Source organism: Panthera onca, chromosome C1 (genome assembly GCF_046562875.1).
Source record: "Panthera onca isolate mPanOnc1 chromosome C1, mPanOnc1 haplotype 2, whole genome shotgun sequence".
Lineage (NCBI taxonomy): Eukaryota > Metazoa > Chordata > Mammalia > Carnivora > Felidae > Panthera > Panthera onca.
Genome location: NC_138346.1, coordinates 71,901,452 through 71,919,364, shown reverse-complemented (window position 1 = coordinate 71,919,364; position 17,913 = coordinate 71,901,452). Strand labels below are relative to the sequence as shown.

The 17,913-nt window shown below is 41.0% G+C and overlaps 1 protein-coding gene across 8 annotated transcripts in view; it reads right to left on the bottom strand.

Annotated features, from left to right (window-relative positions):
* The window catches only part of RBMS1 (RNA binding motif single stranded interacting protein 1), a 218,371-nt gene that overhangs the window by 15,895 nt on the left and 184,563 nt on the right, over positions 1–17,913 (bottom strand). For all 8 annotated transcript variants that reach the window (XM_060626847.3, XM_060626846.3, XM_060626849.3 and 5 more), the window contains 2 exons: positions 14,001–14,158; positions 11,711–11,790 (listed from right to left, as the gene is read on the bottom strand). In XM_060626847.3, the coding sequence (XP_060482830.1) occupies positions 11,711–11,790; positions 14,001–14,158 (238 nt within the window). The remainder of the gene's footprint in view (positions 1–11,710; positions 11,791–14,000; positions 14,159–17,913) is intronic.

Genomic DNA, 17,913 nt, shown 5'->3' with positions numbered 1-17,913 from the left:
AGAGGGACAGGCTGGAATGTGGGCTCACTTCCGAAAGGCAGCTGTACTACAGGAACCAGAAGTTGAGAACACCACTGTGAGGTGTTTGGGGAGAATACCAGGGAATCTTGGCCCTACCACTGTTTACCTTCTGACTCCACCCCCAGGCCTCAGGCTTTCCTGAACAGGGAACTTCCATTTAAGACAAATGGGCGTGAAGGAAGACCGACTGGGGCCAAATCCTAGACTGCAGATGAATTACTCTGTCTTTTCAAAAAAAATGTACTGACTTTTGGAAATTTCTATACCCACCAACAATCTCAGAAGGTAAAGTAAGTGGATACAAAGGAGCAAGAGGGCTTTCTCATAGGTGATGATGTTTTTAATTCTATAACCACGCGTTTGGCAACAGGTGGAAACGAGGGCCAGGAGAACACTGCTTTCGAGTAGAAGGAAGGGATAAAGGGCAAACCTGCCTGAAAGTTAGGATTTTCCTTCTGCCACACGTGGGGATGTCTCACCTTGAAGTCTAAGGACAAACAGACAGCTCAGAAGCACAATCTCATTCTTCACAGATCTAAAAGTCCTCCTGGCATCGAATGTTTCCCAATGATGTTTTAGAATTTTTACTCCCCATAATCTTGTAGGGCAAGTGAGTAGAATAAACTCTGCAGTGCTAGCCCTTTGTGGGACTTCACTTTGAGGACACCCTTTTATCTAGAGGCATTATAAAGACCAGCTAGCTCCTAGACAGAGATTTAAGAGTTTTCCAAAAAAGATTTTAACCTGGCACACTGAATAATGCAAATGGACCATTTTCCTTCATGAGCATCATTTCTTCCAGAGAAAGAAGGCAACCAAGTTGGACACATTCTAGAAATTCACTCTGGGCTTCCTAAGTAGTCAGGTGTGAACAAAAGTATTTAGGCAGCGATCCCTGGGAGCACCAAAGCTCTACATTTGCTCAAAGGCCAAGTGTCCCTATCTGTGGTAAGATGCTGTCAATACATTTTCATTCTTCTAGACTATGCTCTGCCAAAAGAAAAAAAAAAAAAAAAAAAAGCAATCTCATGCAACAATAAAGCCTGCTAAAAACATCTAATGATGCGGTAAAAGTCGATGAGGTAAACATCAGGTAAGCAATGACACGTTTGCAAATATATCATTCAAAATGAAACGGAATAGGATGTAGTTGAATCTTTCAACAACGAATTATGTTTACTATATGATGTGGTGATGTCACTAGGATATTTTTCTCCCTCCAAAAGCAAAAAGGTAAGTAGTTTAAACAGTTTGATACTGGCAGGTATCCCATATTGTTGGAAAGCAAATTTCTTATTTTAAAGAATTACAACCAGCAGAAATGACAGTTTTTTTTTTTTTTTTTTAAACATAGTTGTTGGCTCCCTGTTTTAGGGAAATGGGAGTGTCCCAGGATTCCATGTGAGGCAAAATAAAATTCTAACAGCTTCTTTCCTCTGTTAAAAATTCTCTTTGGTCTGTTTAGCAGTTGGAACTTATTGAGTGCCTACTATGTGTAAGGTATAGTGTTAAGAACAAGGAATACAATTGTGGCTAAAATAGGGTCTTATCTCACACAGCTCTGGCAATCTAATGGGAACGAGAGTGCACAGAGTCTTATGAAAACCCATTTAGCCATTAATATTGTTTTGAGAGATGTCCGTTTTTTAATAAAAATGCCACCCAGAAGCGAGATACTTCTGATACTGAAATGGCTGTTATTTCTTTTACAGTGGCTGCTTCATGTGCCTGGGTGACATTATGAAAAGCAGGTTATCCCTCTGCGTTCTTGAGATCTTATTTATTACATGAATTGTACCGTGTGCTCCAGGAAAGCAACTATGTGAAGATTTCTTTAAGATATTTATGTTAGCATGAAGCTGAGCAAGGGTTAGAAGATTTCAGTTAGATTTCTGAATTGAAAGCAAACAAATACACCCAGATCTGTGTCATGGCTCACTTATTTTTAAGTGTGTGGGAGACTGTTGCAAAATGAGAGACCCTTATTTGATTAGCATATCCTGTGTCTTACTTCAAGCCAGACCAGAAGTCTCTAGCATTTGTGTTTTGAAGCCTAATACACAGTTTCCAGGTTGAATACTGAGAGATGCCAGGGGATGTCAGATTGTTCTACACATCAGATCCTTCCGGTGGCCTGCTTGGCTGTTCTTTTCAGAAGGGAGATATTGAGGAGGACTGACGTGCAGAAAAGGAAGTGCCATGAATACTAGCAATATGACCATGATTAACAGGTAGATTTGGGCATATCACCTCAAAAATATTCATATGTAAGTCACCCCATATCTTTTACATGGTCAATTTTCTAGATTAGCAATATTTTATCCTATTATGCAAAACAGTAATTGGTAAGAGTCCTAACAAATGATTTGTGACCTAAGATATATTCCTGTATTAAAGTGATATAAAAATTCTATCAAATTAGCCATACTCGATTGATTTTGCCAAATATGCAGAAAATTCTTAGCCGAATTTAATTAATCACCATATTTTGGGTTTGTAAAGGGTGTGCCTCAAAGGGTGTGAGAGAAGGTCAAATTCTCTTACTATCCAAGACAGAAAAGTTACTTATTTATCAGAACCAACAGGAACATGTAATTCCAAAAGCTTGACCATTGTAGTATATAACCTTCCAGAGATGATGCCACAAACGCAAACACTTACCTGATATTTTCTGGCACCTCTTCAGAGCCATCTAAAGTGACTGCATTGTAGGATTCTCCAATGCGCCCTCCACAGGGCCTTGTGAGCTGGGATGACCTTTTATGAATGCCTGATTTTGTGGCACGAACAATCTGGTCCCATCGTAAGGGACAATGAGCTCTATGGGCGATGCCCTTGCTGATTCACTGCCCATCTCTACCAAACAGTTTGCTTACCTATCTTCTGAAGCTCAAACTCTGTAACTATTTAGGCTAAAATGTCTTCCCTTGACATCCACACTAAAAATCACTTCTGGTATGCCTGCTTTGACTAACCACTGTGGCTCATAATTTGGCCTCCTAGGAGTCTTCCTCACCTACCCAATCCAGTGGCTCATAGAATTAGAGTTGTCTGTCGTTTGTAACAGAGTGGACCTTTTCCTCACTGTGTTCTAACAGCTGGAGAAACTGCTACTTCCAAACTCCCATTTTTCTAGTTAAGCAGTATTTATCCTAATCAACATTCTGTAAAACGTGAACTGCCCTCGATAGAAGCTTTTCCATCGGTTGTGGAAAACCAGCCCACTCAGCAACTGTAATTAGCTTTCTTTCTGATAACACTGCCTACTTTCAAAATTCCTCAACTAGCAACACGCAAGGAACTATCTGGGGCTCTTCCTTTAAAAATTTCGACGTAGGGATCTAATACATATTATCCATTTTTTGTGTGCACGTCATCACTTCCTGCCTAGCTTCCTCTTTGTTTCTAACCAAATCCTGCTGTCCTGTCTAAGCACCACACAGAGCGACAGCCTCTCTCCGTAGATGCATGTCCTCCTACGCCTATTTTGTTAGGTTCTCTCCCACATTCCTGACCCTTGTAGAGTGGTTCCATCTCCCACTCAGCTTTACCTATCAGTAAAATAATGATTTAACAACATTAAAGTCAGGTTAAATAAAAAATAAAAATGTAATCCTTCCACATCACTCCAAGTTAAATATTTTACTATTCTATATTTACTGCTTTTCTCAGTCTAAACTTTTCATATTTGCAACGGTAAGTCTTTTTCTCCTACTGTTTTCATTGTGGACCTTTCCCTGTCTTATTATGGAATCTTTTTTTTTTTTTTAAGTGGCTACATAAGGTTCATTTTGACATGGGTTTATGTACAGTTTCTTTGTTGTTGTAACTAACACTATATGAACATCTGTGTGTGTATCTTATTTCTCTCTTTAACCGCATTAGTGCCGACTGCTAAAATGGTGGTCAGGTTGTATGGTAACACTGGCTCCAGACTAGTCTCCCTGGTTTGAATTTTGGCTTTGCCATTTGTCACTTAGTGACTCCAGGCAAGTTATTCAATGTCTGAGGTTTCATACTCTGTGGAATGGGGATAGTAATTGTACTTATTTCAGAGGATTGTTACAATTAACATACAAAATGCTCAGAACAGCTCAATGCACAGTAGCTATTGTTATCATACTATGACGACAGGAGGAAGTCAAATGTTTGAATTACGACTCTTCCTCTCGCCTTTGAATTCTTAAAACAAGTTCTCAGGAGAGGGACTTCTGGTTTATTAATGTTAGAAACATTTTTAGAGACTGGCGTGTTTTCCGTGGACTTTGATTTTTGTGAGATTTTAACAAGCTGGCCAGGGGTTGCTGCCTTGGCTTCACATACAATGAAGAAATGTTCAAGTTGGAGTTAAGGATGAAGTTACTGGCAAATGCCTTTCAGAAAACTGTTTCACAGTAACACTTCCCACCCAAGGTCCTTATGCTTTAATAAAATTTTACTCTGCTATTTATTGTTCCTCCCTGGCAGAACCTGATAGCGAAAAGGTATATAAAACTGATCTGAGGGATCTGCTGTAGGCTGGGTATGATCGATGGAGCCCCATCACCGGCCTGGCATGGCACGCCAAGCATCTGAGGCTGAAACAGTGGCACATTTCCAGTTGAGATCCCTTGTTACTTTTTAAAAGCTAGACTTCCCCTCCACAGTAGAGAATGAGTTTGGGTTTGGAGCTGTAAGACAGCCCTCTCCCCACGGGCCACCCAGGAGTATTCCAGCAGTTTCACGGCAGTGATTGTTCTTCCTAAGAGCACAGCCCTTGGAGCGGCCGTCTTGACAATACACATATTCAGACTCTGCTCTATGTACACACTGGGTAAGGGAGACAGGAACACATCGCAATCCCAGGGGGTGTGATCACATTGTCCTAAAGCTACTACCAGGAGCATCACACATGTCTTCAAGGGTTTCTTTTGTCCAGAGCTGTCAACATTTTCTGTTTTTACAGAGTAACAATAGCTTAAGACAAACATTCAAGGAACAAAATAGGCAATAAAAACCCGTGACAGATTTCTAGCCTTTTCGTTAGAGTCGTAATTTTTCCTCTAAACATTACCTTTCTGCCTCCTGGCATAGGACAATGCCCAAATAATATCACCTATAGACAGAGACTTATGAAATGTGGGTAAGAGCAGTTCTCAAGCCTGCTGGGCATATACCCAGTCTGAAAAGTCAGAATAACACAGAAACAGATGTAAAACAAGCTGAGGTCTTTGGACAGAGCTGGCCAGCAGTTATGTACTTCACTGGAGCCCTTCCATGACAGACGAAGCTTCGGGCTGTGGCAGAACGATGCCAGCACAATACCGAGAATATAATGACTCACATATCCAGGGCTAGACACATTTTTCTCTTTTAAAATTCTTCGCCCTTAGCACACAGGAATGTATTCAGACTCCAATAACATCATGGAGAGGTCCAGAAAGAAAGATGAGTAATCACACTGCATCCTGCAGCACTGAACATATATGTGGACTTTGTCCGTGTGTGTGTGTGTGTGTGTGTGTGTGTGTGTGTGTGTGTGTGTGTGTGTGTGTGTATGCGTAGGCAAAAACAGAAGGCACGGAGCAAGCACTCTAGGATAGTTCCAGCTAATATGCCAACGTGCATTCATTAGTCTTCTCAGAGACTGTACTCTCTTCCAGGCAGGTACAGGAAGAGCATTTTTTAGACAAAACCCTGAATCATGACCATGAGTGACAGTGTTGTTGCCTGGGGCATGTCTCCTAATCTGAACATCTGGTCTAACTAACGAAAACTCCCCATCCCTTGTTTCTAACATTCACTGTGTGGGAAACCACCACCATATGATTTCCCCGTAACAGAATTTTTATCAAGTAAATATTAAGTTATTTCAAACCTCTGTGAAATTCACCTGGATTGTCTGACAAAGCAGTCATTGGTTCTTTAACCTCGGTTCGGAACCTTCCACGCAAATCTGATGTACTGCAAACCAGCTAGCACTCAAAACCAAGATAGAAATCAAGACAAATCCAAATAAAAGGACAATGCTTCAACATTTTCAGGGGAAAACAAGAGACTGGATGGGGAAGGATAGAGGGGATGGCCTTATGAGTAATTTTTTTCCAACACAAACTATTATGTGTATTTAAGAAAGTTTGCTGGAAGATAAAGCCTCTTTGGAAATATGGTAACATCAGGGCCACCTGAGTGGCTCAGTCAGTTAAGCGACTGACTCTAGGTTTTCAGTCAGGTCACCATCTCATGGTTCTGTGAGTTTGAGCCCCGCATCAGGCTCTGCACTGACAGTGTGGAGTCTGCTTGGGATTCTCTCTCTCTCAAAATAAATAACTAAACTTAAAAAACAAAATATATGGTAACATCAGGCACCAAAGCACAAGATTTTTAAGAAGCAATTTCAGAAAATAGGTTGCATTGAAAATCCTGATGTGGATTTTCACAGAGCTATAAACACGTACTACATTATGTACATGCCCCCAGGACAGGGTGGAATATGTCTGGCGCGGGGAATTCAGCCACATCACTCTGGTATGAAAAGAGCTGGCAGAAGAGTGGGTGGCACGTGATAAGTGACAATTTATGTGCAGATCTGACCTCCTGCTTAGCCACCTAGAGACTTTCTTAAGACCGCTACAGTTAAGTTGAGTTCACTGTTCAGTTTGTTAATTTTCATAGTGTCTTTTGGGGAATGCATCTAACGTGGGTTTTTTTCTGTACTTGCTTGGCTCCAATGTCACAGGCAAATTGCCAGTTGTGCAAGAATCTGAGTACTCTGACAGAAACCATCCTGGGTAATTCTGCTTATGCCGGCTCAACAACTTGCATCACTGATTAAACCATCCTCTGACTGTATTTATGAGACGTTATGTCTGCCTAGCAATGAGCCTACATTATTTAGACATTAAAGTGGAGGCTCATTCAATTTACCCTTGCCTGACAATATTTTTGTTTTTCATCTGGCTCTACTGAAAATAATATATGCATTCCTTGGAGAAACCCATGGTATGCAGTAGCCATTTAGGCAATTTGAGAGAGCAGTATCTAATAAACAGACTGGTAGTCAAAGAAAATTTTCGTATTATGTGTACCAAAAAAGGGGAAAAATCCAGAGAAGTTCAAAACTGCTTCAAATTCTGCTGTGGCTCTCAAATCCACTTGGGACTTGTTTTGGGGAAAAGTTGAGTTGACTGGAACTATCCTTCCAAGGCCCACATTATACATTTCAAACTCCTGCCTAAAGGCAGTTCAAACTCGTTTACATGCAAAGAAGTATTCAGAGAAACCCTCAAAATAGCCATGATTACTGTGATGAGCGAGCCCTACGTGAAAAAATGCTCTTGGAAACCACTTGGTAACCTCTGCTGTTATAGGGCGATGCACAGGCTTTCTGAGCCTAGCACAAAATTAAAAATAAAACAGCCCCTGCTGCCAAAGAACTTGCAGTCTAGTTGGGAACTAATACATAGAAAAAAATCAGGAAACGTTAGAAAATGGCACAAAATCAAGTTCTGATTCAGAACAGAGAGAGTGACTTGACTGTACCCCCCCAGCAATGATTCTCTGGAAGCAGAAGGAATCTGTTTCTTACCCCCCAGGTGACACCTGGCACAACTTAGAAGAAACTATTCTCTACTAGTTGCAAAGGTACAGAGACTCCTACAATCATTTACATGTGGTTTGGAAATCAAGGTCTTTTTTTCCTTGAATAGGTATGACCAATAGTCTTTAAACCCACTTCAAAGAAAACAGTTTAAATCATACAACCATGAAGTCCAATCTCGATCTGTGACACCCTGAGATCTACTTCATTCAGGAAACTGGTAGATCTTATCTCATCTCAGACTCACACAATAGCAAAACAATTGTGTGCAGGGGTATTCTTCCTTCTCGAACTTTCTTTGTTGTACGTAAAAATGAACTGAGAAAGTAAAGTGGTCACTGGTAGGTGGATGAGCAGCCCTTCAGAGGGACTAAGAGCATGGGGTCCTGACACTGATGACATGGGGAAGTGAGGAAAACACCAGGAGTCGGCTGTGCACACGTGGTAACCTCAGAAGGCCCTGCGGGGTAGGCTTTACAGAAAGCTCCCACGTATTAAATTTCTCTCTTGTCTTTACTTGGTTGGAGGGTAAAAACATTGCTTTTTATTTTCTTTCAACTCAAGTGCTGTTGATGGAAAACAAAACGAACTTAAAAAACAAAAAGGAAGCTCCTTCACAAGGTTGAGTTCCCTGGAATAGTGTATTCCAGGTCTTTTTATTGCACGCTCCAAACTTGTGCCCTCAGGCACTTCAAGTCCACAGGCAACCCTGCAAACTGTGTGCTGTTGGGTTTTAGCATGCCAAGATGAAGTGCGGTCTGTGGTATCACATGTACTTACAAATAGGTTCTTCCACGAAGTGAGACTTAACTAGATACAGAGAATTAAAGTAAATCTCTAATCACCACTACCAGCCACCCAATGAAGCATGGAATACTGGGGCTACAGCAGAATAAATACTCAACACCAGTTACACATGCACAGCCTAGTGTATGGGGTAAAATGGAAACGTCTTCCAGTTGGTGGTCGGCCGTTAGCACACGAGCGTGTGAACATGTAGTATTGTCTTGGTGAACAGTACAGTGAAATTGATACAAAACCAACAAACATATGGCTGATGTACTGTGCCGGGATGAAAACAGGAAGATGAGAAAAGTTTCTGCCTTCAAGGAGCTTCTGGTTTAGTCAACTGACACATTTAAACATATTAAGGGGACACAGAGGACAACCCAACTGAACAGGGGAGGCTCTCACATGAGGAGGCAAGATTTGAACACAGGCCTGAAGGGTGAGGGTTGGAGAGCCAGGTTAAAGGGAACTGGAGGGAACTAACTTGGAGACCATATGAGAGAAAGCAGAGAGGAACAGGGCAGCATGGCATGTTTGGAATACATCTGTAGTTTGGCCCGGGAGGACGGTACATGGTAAGGCAGAGAACAGAGAGAGGGCTCAAGAAGTAGGCAAGAGCCCTTTCACCTCTGGCCTTCAGTGACATTCTAAGAGCCTGGAAGGGAGAAGGGGGCTTTTCGCCATAAAATGACACAGAGGCCTTTATTTCATCAAACTCGGTGGCCGCAGGCAGGGAGGGTATCTGGGAAAGGAAAGGCTAGCTATCAGGCAGGCAATTAGAAGCCTGCTGTAATGGCCTTGGTGACAGAGAAGGGGTTAAACTAGGTTGCGGTGGGAGGGATGGAGGGGAGAGGGTAGGTTCTAGAAGTTATCAAGAGAAAAAAAAGTAAGGACTTGAATGGCTTTGTACGTGAGAGATGACGGATGGTGCGGAAGGCAGAGCCCAAGGTGACTCGACCCTGAGTTTCTGGCTTGAGTGCCTGGCTGGGTACCAGTTCCACTCACTGAGAAATGGCTAACTGAAGAAGAGCAGGATTAGACGGGAAAGGGGGCTCGTTCCTCTTTGGAGACAGTGAACGTGTGGTGACTGAGACCAGGCAGCCTGAAGCTCAGGGGAAAAGCCAGGGTGGGAGATGAGTGCTTCTGAATGTACATACCAGCTGAAACCTTGAGAATGCATGACGTCTATTAGAACTGTGGAATTTGGGGAAATAGCAACAATTAGGGTTTAGATAGAAGAAACAAGCCCACAAAAAGAGAAGGAAGTAACACAAGATGGGAGGAAAACAGAGAGATGGGTGAAAGAGACGTCAAAGGAGGACACGTCAAAGGATGAGTAATGGACCAGCAGCATCAAGTATAGCAGACAGACAGCATCACAAAGATAGAGAAGCCTCCAAATTGGATAGTCAGGAGCTAAGTGTTAAGGGCTGAATTGTGTTCTCATGGCTCCCGCCCCCCAAAAAGGCTGGCATCCTAACCCTTGGTAACTCATAATGACAGAACTCTTATTTACAAATAGAGTCTTTATGGTTAAAAAGAGTGGGTCCTGATTGAATGACTGGTATCCTTGTAAAAAAGGGGAAACTTGGACATGGAGACAGACATGCACAGGGGGAAGAAGGCATGAAGAAACACAGGGAGAAGATGCTCATCTACCAGCCAAGGATGGAGGGAGACCCCTCCCTCCCTGCCAACACCTTGACCTTGCACTTTCAGCATCCAGAACTGAGACAACACATTCCTCCTGTCTAAGCCACCCAGCTTGTGGTACTTTGTCACAGCAGCCAGCAGACTAATATGGACAGTTTACCACGCAAGACACAAGGAGAAGAAGTCAGGTTGGGGAGGGCTGAGGTATGAATGTAAGGCAGAAATGGGGACTACACTCTTAAAAGGTTTATGTGAGAAAAAAGCTAGAGGAACACAGTGCTTAGCTTAATTTAGTTTCAAGATCAAAGACACGTGAATGATCTCAAACACAAATGGATAAATGGATAGATTTTTCCGGGAAACTATTTCAAATTTAAAACGTATTGGCATAGTTCATAGTTTTGTTCTCTGTATTCTGTGATTTAAAAAAAGGCCTGTTGTAGTAATGGTCACAATTTTTGTTCCTAGTATTATTTGTGCATTTTCTCAACTTCTCTACCAATTAGTCATGCCAGAGATGTTACAAATTGAAAATAAAGGTTTTTGTGTTTTTTTGGAAAAAAAAAATAAAGGCAAAACACTTTGAAATTATAAGAGAGGGAGGGGATAACTGGCAGAGCAAGGTCCTGATGGGACGCGATCAAGGCCACAGCTTGGGACCCCCTGTTTTTTGAGACTTCAGGGAAGGAAGGAGTTAAGAATGGGGATGGAGGTGGTCCTTGTTGGGAAGAGGCAGGAAGTTGATGATGTTTCCACCTGTGATCTCAATTTTACTCATCAAGTAAGAAGCAAAGTCATCTGCTCAGAGTTGACAGGGGGTTAAGGAAGAACCGAGCAGGCGGGTGGAGACTGCCGCCAGGGAAGGATGAGAAAACTGAATGAGGACCAATGATGCTGGGGGTCTGGTCATGCTGGAGACAACATTTACCTGCCTGGATTTAATAGAGGCAGAGGAGGCGGCCTGTTGTAGAATTAATCCAGGTTTAGCATTCTGCAAAGCAGCTGTGACCAAGGTACGGGTACAAGAGAAGTCACGATACTGTTAAAGAAATGGTTTTAGCACTCAAGAACGGAGATGAGGTTTGGCAGGGATGGAAAAGTGGTAAAGAAAGATCCCTCTGTATTTTGGATCAAGTTTAGTGGTAGCTAGAATGAGAGCGATCTTGGAGTGAAAAGCTCGTGAGGTGTGGTATTCTTGGTCATGACAACACAAGGCAGAGAGCTGGGAGGAGGTGGTTAGAATGGACTGGACAGAAGGGCTGTAGGGACTGAGGTCCGGGCTCCATAAGGGGTGCACGGTGACACATGCTGAAACCTTCCACAAGAAAGGCAGGAAGATGGAAAGTACCTCGGCCCTCAACGGACAGGACTGCAGGACACAAGATTTACTGAGGATGATAGTGGTAAGATGGGGAGTTACAGGATGGCCTGTCTACCAGAGAAGGAGGGGCTTCTACAAGTCAGACCCTCTGTCCTACTGGGATGGCTTCCATTCATATTGAAACACCCAATGTCTGGAAGAGACACATTTTTAAGTCTTATTTGTAGGATCAAAGAAATAAGTTTTAAGAGCTAAGTGAGAGTATGTGGTTCTTGATACATCATGTGCTAAAATTATAGAGACATTACATAAAAAACTACTGATAAAATTTTAGATAAACAACATACCAGAAACTCCAGGTGGTGTCTTAATGAATTTTCCATTAAAATGACCAATAACAGCTTCGCACTTTTCTGTTGATTCCATCCTATTCATCCATAAAAATAAAACACACGTTTAGAGATCTCTTAGTTGTCATTTGGTTTTGTGCATGTGAGCACTCTTACAGGTTTACTAGATACAAATGAAACCTAGCAAAAATGTGAAGAAGAAAAAGTGGGTTTATTCTTTTATCTAATTGTTATATGTGTACTTCTGTCATAAAATGGAAACTGGTCTCCACAGAGTACTTTCTGAATCATAAAAGAAATACATTATACCCAGAGAGTTTAATATCAAGCACATCAAATGTGTCAGTTTTTTCTACTTGTTGGAAAACTGGCAATCGATACACAATAGTCTTTCTTGGTCATGATATTGAATTAAAACAGAAATGCCAGCTCAAAATACGACTGTATTTATTATTGCTGCCAGAATATTAGTCATTTGATGACCTTTCCTTTTATATAGTCACAAAAGGACAGACTCAAAAGTCATGATAAGAGCGAGTGAAAATCACAGGACACTCCTTGTATGGTTTTACGTTAGCTTCAGGTTTAAAATTAAGTCAGCAAAGTCAGTTATGTACCTTCTTTGTCACCCTGGCTTCAGAGAATGAGCAGAGGACGGAGCCTAACTTCACAATTTATTCTACATCTGCAGGTGGCTAAAAACGTTTGAGAAACATTTCAGGGAAATTACATTATTTTGACTTTTTTTTTTTTTTTTTTAAATGGAAGAAACACTGAATAATCTATTCAAAATGCACTACACTCCTGATTACCCAGAGAGTTACATCTTGGTTTTAATGGGTAGTAACAGTTTTAAAAAGCAATAGAATTTAATTGGGTTCCATCTTTGGATACAAAACTGAAACTGCTTGATCTGCTTTCTGAACACCCACAGAGGTAAGGGTTTTTAGACGGTGCTGAGCTTTTCACTGTTTCCCTTGGACCTTTGAAGCAATGAAGGGTACACTGGAAATGCAAGTTTTGGTGAGTTTCCACCTGTAGAAATTTTAGTTTTGTTTTACAATTATCTGGCTGAACAGAAAGAGCTGTTAGCTAAAAACCGGAAGAACCGAGTCCCAGACCAGTGCTTGGAAGTCTGGTGAAAATGCAAACATTTCTTCTTTGACTCCATTTTCTTACATGGAAAATAGTAAACAATGCTGTTTGTGTTGATTTCACAGGTCTATGGGAGACATGATGGTCACCAAATAGAATACTGCATATGAAAGTAAAATGCCAGCAGTTTTTCTTCTAAAATAAAAGTCAACACATTGAAAGATATAGATGTTATGTGTTCCTGCACAGTATGAATAGGTTCCTAAATAATGTAAAATCAGTTTTCGTGCATGGGCTTTCAAATTAGAACTATGTCAAAAATCAAAGCTCCTTCTGTTTAAGATTTTTCTGTTGGAAACCAAATTAACCAATACACTGAAGTATCCTTTCTGGGGAGGAAGGTATGAAAATAAGCTGTAAGGGGTCCCTGGGTGGCTCAGTCGGTTAAGCGTCTGACTCAGGATTTCAGCTCAGGTCACAATCTCAGGTTTGTGAGATTGAGCCCTGCTTCAGACTTCTGTGCTGATAGCGTGGGAGCCTGCTTGGGATTCTCTCTCTCCCCCTCTCTCCTCTGCCTTCCCTGCTCTGCTCCTACTCTCTCTTTCAAAATAAATAAATAAACTTTAAAAAAAGCTAGAAGTGAAAGCACTTTTGGATATATCTGTAACATATTTCTTAAAAAAAAAAAAAAACTAATCTGAAGCAAAACTGTAAAATGTTACAACTGCTGTAGCAATTTGTGGTTAGACAGGTGTCCAATCATTGTCTTACTTTCTGAATGTTTGAAATAATCTAATCCATTGACTTTATGATGAATCAAATTTCCATCTAATAAGAAAAAGCCATACCAATTTATTTATGAAATCTAGGAGCCTATGATTGTTACTTTTAAGAAGTTATAGGCATCCTGGTCTAATTAATCAAAACATTAAGGACACATATTTTCAAAACTATTGCTCATGTGGTATTTCCTTGCCCTAAGTCACCGAATATTTAGTGTCCTCCAGTTCAAGAATCCTAATGAACTCCCAAAAGATCTGGAAAAACTACCAACCAAAACTTACACATTTAAATTCATGGTAGAGCTGGCTCCCATAACCCTGCCTCTTCTCTTTTGGCTCGACTTTTATTTTGCAGGAAACTTAGCAGAGGTATTGTCACTGACATGATAAAGACACAGCAGCGTGCTTACCTAGCAAAGCCAACACCACGACTCGTACCACTGGAATCACGTAGTATCCTTGTAGAAATAACTTGTCCAAATGGCTTGAGCATAGTTTCAAGTTCTTGCTCATCCATGGACAGTGGCAAATTAGAAATATATAGGTTAGTAGGATCTTGTTCCTGTTGCTAAAACAGAACAGAGAATTGTCCGTTAATGTCGAACTGAAGTTGAAGTATTTACGTTAACACACTTACTTTTCTTGAGCCACTCTCTCTGCTCAGGTCCTTTTAGAGCGCTACCTAGAGAGAGCATGGGAGCTACAGAACACCCAGGTCACCTTGGACACTTGAAAACAGTGTCTGAAGCTTGGACAATCTGTGCAGGTCGGACATGATTCCACTGCGTCGTTCTTAGCGGATTTGGGGGTGGAATTGCTGGCATGCACTGCGGAGCTGGAGAGGAAGCCCTCATTGAACCACACTCTCAGCTGTTTGCAGCGCTCCCAAAAATAACCAACCTCTCCTCCACTACTATTTTTAGGAGCCCATTTCAGGCACACTATTGCACACAAGGGTAATACTGTGAATAATTCAATCCAGAAACAGATAACGGATTCTGAACCAAGGCATCTAAAGTCCACTGGGGCTTTATCTCAATCCCCTTCCTCTGCTCCATGGCAGGGTCCTTACTACTTACTTTTGAGTTGTGATCACCAACGGGGAAAGGAGAGCCCATAAATTCACAAAGACAAATAAACTCAAAGACATATAAAATGATAAACTCTAGGCAGAGCAAACTTTAGAATCTGCATAAAGGTGAACTCAAGAGTAAATGGGGGAAGGGAGGGTGCAGAATCTCAGGCACCCTCCCAGGCCCACAGAATCAGAAGCTGCATTTTAACAGGATTTCCAGGTAATTCATATGCATATGATGTTTAAGGAGCAATAATCAGATCATTTCCCACTCACCTTTCCTTTGCTCAGACAGAATCAGCTGAAACCAAAGATAGGCAACTGAATTTTCTGAGAACCAGTAACTACTAGGTATATTTACTAAGAGCCCAGTGTTAAATCATCAGAGAAAAAGCTTATATGACAACTGGAATATTTTCTGACCACGTTAGAATCACTTCTAATCACTTCTGCAGGATCACTTCTGCAACTGTAAGATTGGAATTTTAATTTAATTTTAAATCAGGCTTTCCTTTGATCTTACTAACCAAGTGTATCTTTACACACTGAACTATGCAGGCTTATGATTTTTCTTTAATGAGCACTTTTAGTAGTCATTCATTGATATTTTAGCATTAGGCAACAGAATGGCAAACTCATATTTTAGGTGTCCAAAATGCACAGTGCTTTGAAGCATACACATATTTGAATTGTACAAAAGTCTCTACTTTTAAATTTATCCTATCATTAATTAAACCTGAAATGAAACCCGTCCTTTTATGTCATCTGGAGTAAAAGTGAACTTTGACCTTTTGTGATATACTTACCTGGTAAGATTTAAATTTTTTTTTTTTTTTTCAACGTTTTTTATTTATTTTTGGGACAGAGAGAGACAGAGCATGAACGGGGGAGGGGCAGAGAGAGAGGGAGACACAGAATCGGAAACAGGCTCCAGGCTCCGAGCCATCAGCCCAGAGCCTGACGCGGGGCTCGAACTCACGGACCGCGAGATCGTGACCTGGCTGAAGTCGGACGCTTAACCGACTGCGCCACCCAGGCGCCCCATTACCTGGTAAGATTTAAAGTAACAACCTGGTATCCTAGGACCTGGCAAATGCTCTGGTATTCCCAAGCATTCAAGTTATCAAATCTGGAGAAACTATGAGCAAAAAGTATTGTCCCTATGACCTCCTGGTTCTGACAGCGGGCAGCAACATGGAATCAGGCCAGTCCCAAACGTGTGCAGCAGAGGCTCCAGGCCTGGGAGTCCCTGGGGTGTGTCAGTGTGGGTGGATCCAAAAAAAAAGTGAAATTTTTCAAATGCTCACTAGCAAGCCAAATACTTAACCTCATTAACCCTTCACAGACTGAACAAAATGCTAACTATCTTTGCTTTTAGCTGAAATTAGGATCAGCTCAATGTGGAACGACTGATTATTTTATGCTGAACAAAACTTATCTTTATATCTTTAAGGTATAAAAATTGGAAAGTGATTTAATAAATGCAAAACACTAACAGATAAAGTGTTTGGAAATATAAAGAAAAGCAAAACAGTCTTAGGTATGAAAGTTTTCAAATGCTTCTGCAGTAGGGTGAGACGGAAAATGTTCTCTCCTTATTTTCATTTCACTCACTACATTTGCCCCATTAATTGCACAGCTCCTGGGTTAATCATCTCACGTGGGCTCTACCCTCCCAAGTCCCTGAAGATTTCCTGTGGTGCAGAAGGCTCTATTTGTTCCTATGGAAGTCTGGTCCTTAACTGGCCACTACAGATGGAGTCCTTTCTCTGAGGGTGGGTCCTGATGAGCCCCGTAGCCTCCTACAGCCAAATGATGTGTACAGCATATTTCATGCATCCCAGACTCGCATAAAATAGCCTTGACTCCAGTCCCGTCTTCCAGCTGCTTATAGTTAAGTAGGAGAGATAGAAACACAAGTAATAAATGCTATGACAGAGATGGGTACAAATCACAATGGGAGGACGGATGGGGGGGAACGTGTCTTGGGAAGACAGTGAAGACTTTCCGGAGGGCATGACACTGAGTTGAGACTTGGGAAACAAACAAGTCGTTGAGGCTGAAATCAGATTGTGAAAGGCTTTCTAAAGAATTTGATTCTACTTGGTCAGTCACTGCTGTTGAAACTTTCCCATTTCAGTGCTGCAAACAGCAAGAAGGACTATGTATCCTGAGGAGTCGGCAGGCAGAGGCCAAAGTAACCTTGCCAGAGTGCAAAATTTTTTTGAAGCCTTGTGTTGTATCTTAGAAAAAAAAAAAAAAAAAGTCATGTAAATGTTGCAATCTATTCCCTAACTATTTAGGTTTGTTTTAGTATAGAAACAGTATTTCTGACCTCATACTTTCAAGTACTACTGATACTCTGGGGAGATAAGCCGTGTTTATCCTGTGATTTCATGTACTGGGGTGGGGGAGGGGAAGCAGGAGGAAGGAGGGACTGCCGTCCATGAACTGCAGTTAGAAAGCCACAGTCTGACAAACGGGGAGGTTCCAGAAGGATGGAAAGAAGGAAATGATATGATCAAACCTATCTTATGAGAAAAATCTCTGAATCATGCTTAGTCAGATTCAGAATAAAGCTGGGAACCCCCTAATTAAAAAGAATGAAAACCCTCCCTGGGCAAAGATAGGGCCTAAAAAATGTTACGTAAGAAACATATACCACAAATATTGTGGAGACTTCTCTATAAGTTACAATTGTAACAATTAAATGACTAACATTTAAGAATGTTCAGAGGATATTTGTCATATGTGAAGTATTTTTAAAAGGGTTAACAATGTAGGTACAAAATACTTCCTAAATCCATGTTTTAAAATACGATTAAAATATGTGTAAAATACTACATTCTTTAAAGTCTTGATTCAACCTGAAAATTTACCAGTGAAGAAAAAAATAAGCACTAAAATCAGAATCCAGAAAGAAACTGAGCTCTTAACCCATTCATTGGTAAATAGTGAGCTAAAAGTAGCCTAAACACAAGTGAATATTTCCTATGATTTTAATACATTTGTTTTCAACAGCAACAACTCAATTAGTTTTTTCATTTGGGATAATCTTTAAAGCTAATGCCATTTATTTTTCTTTTCAAATGGTCAACTTATCTTGCAAACATTAGCTACAAAGTTGCAGTAATTAAAAAAAAAAAAAAAAAAAAAAGAAAGAAAGAAAAGAGAAGAAACTCCAGGCTGGCAGGACTGGCCACAAAAATATCTAATCCCCAAAGTGTCCATGGATCCTAATTACCACA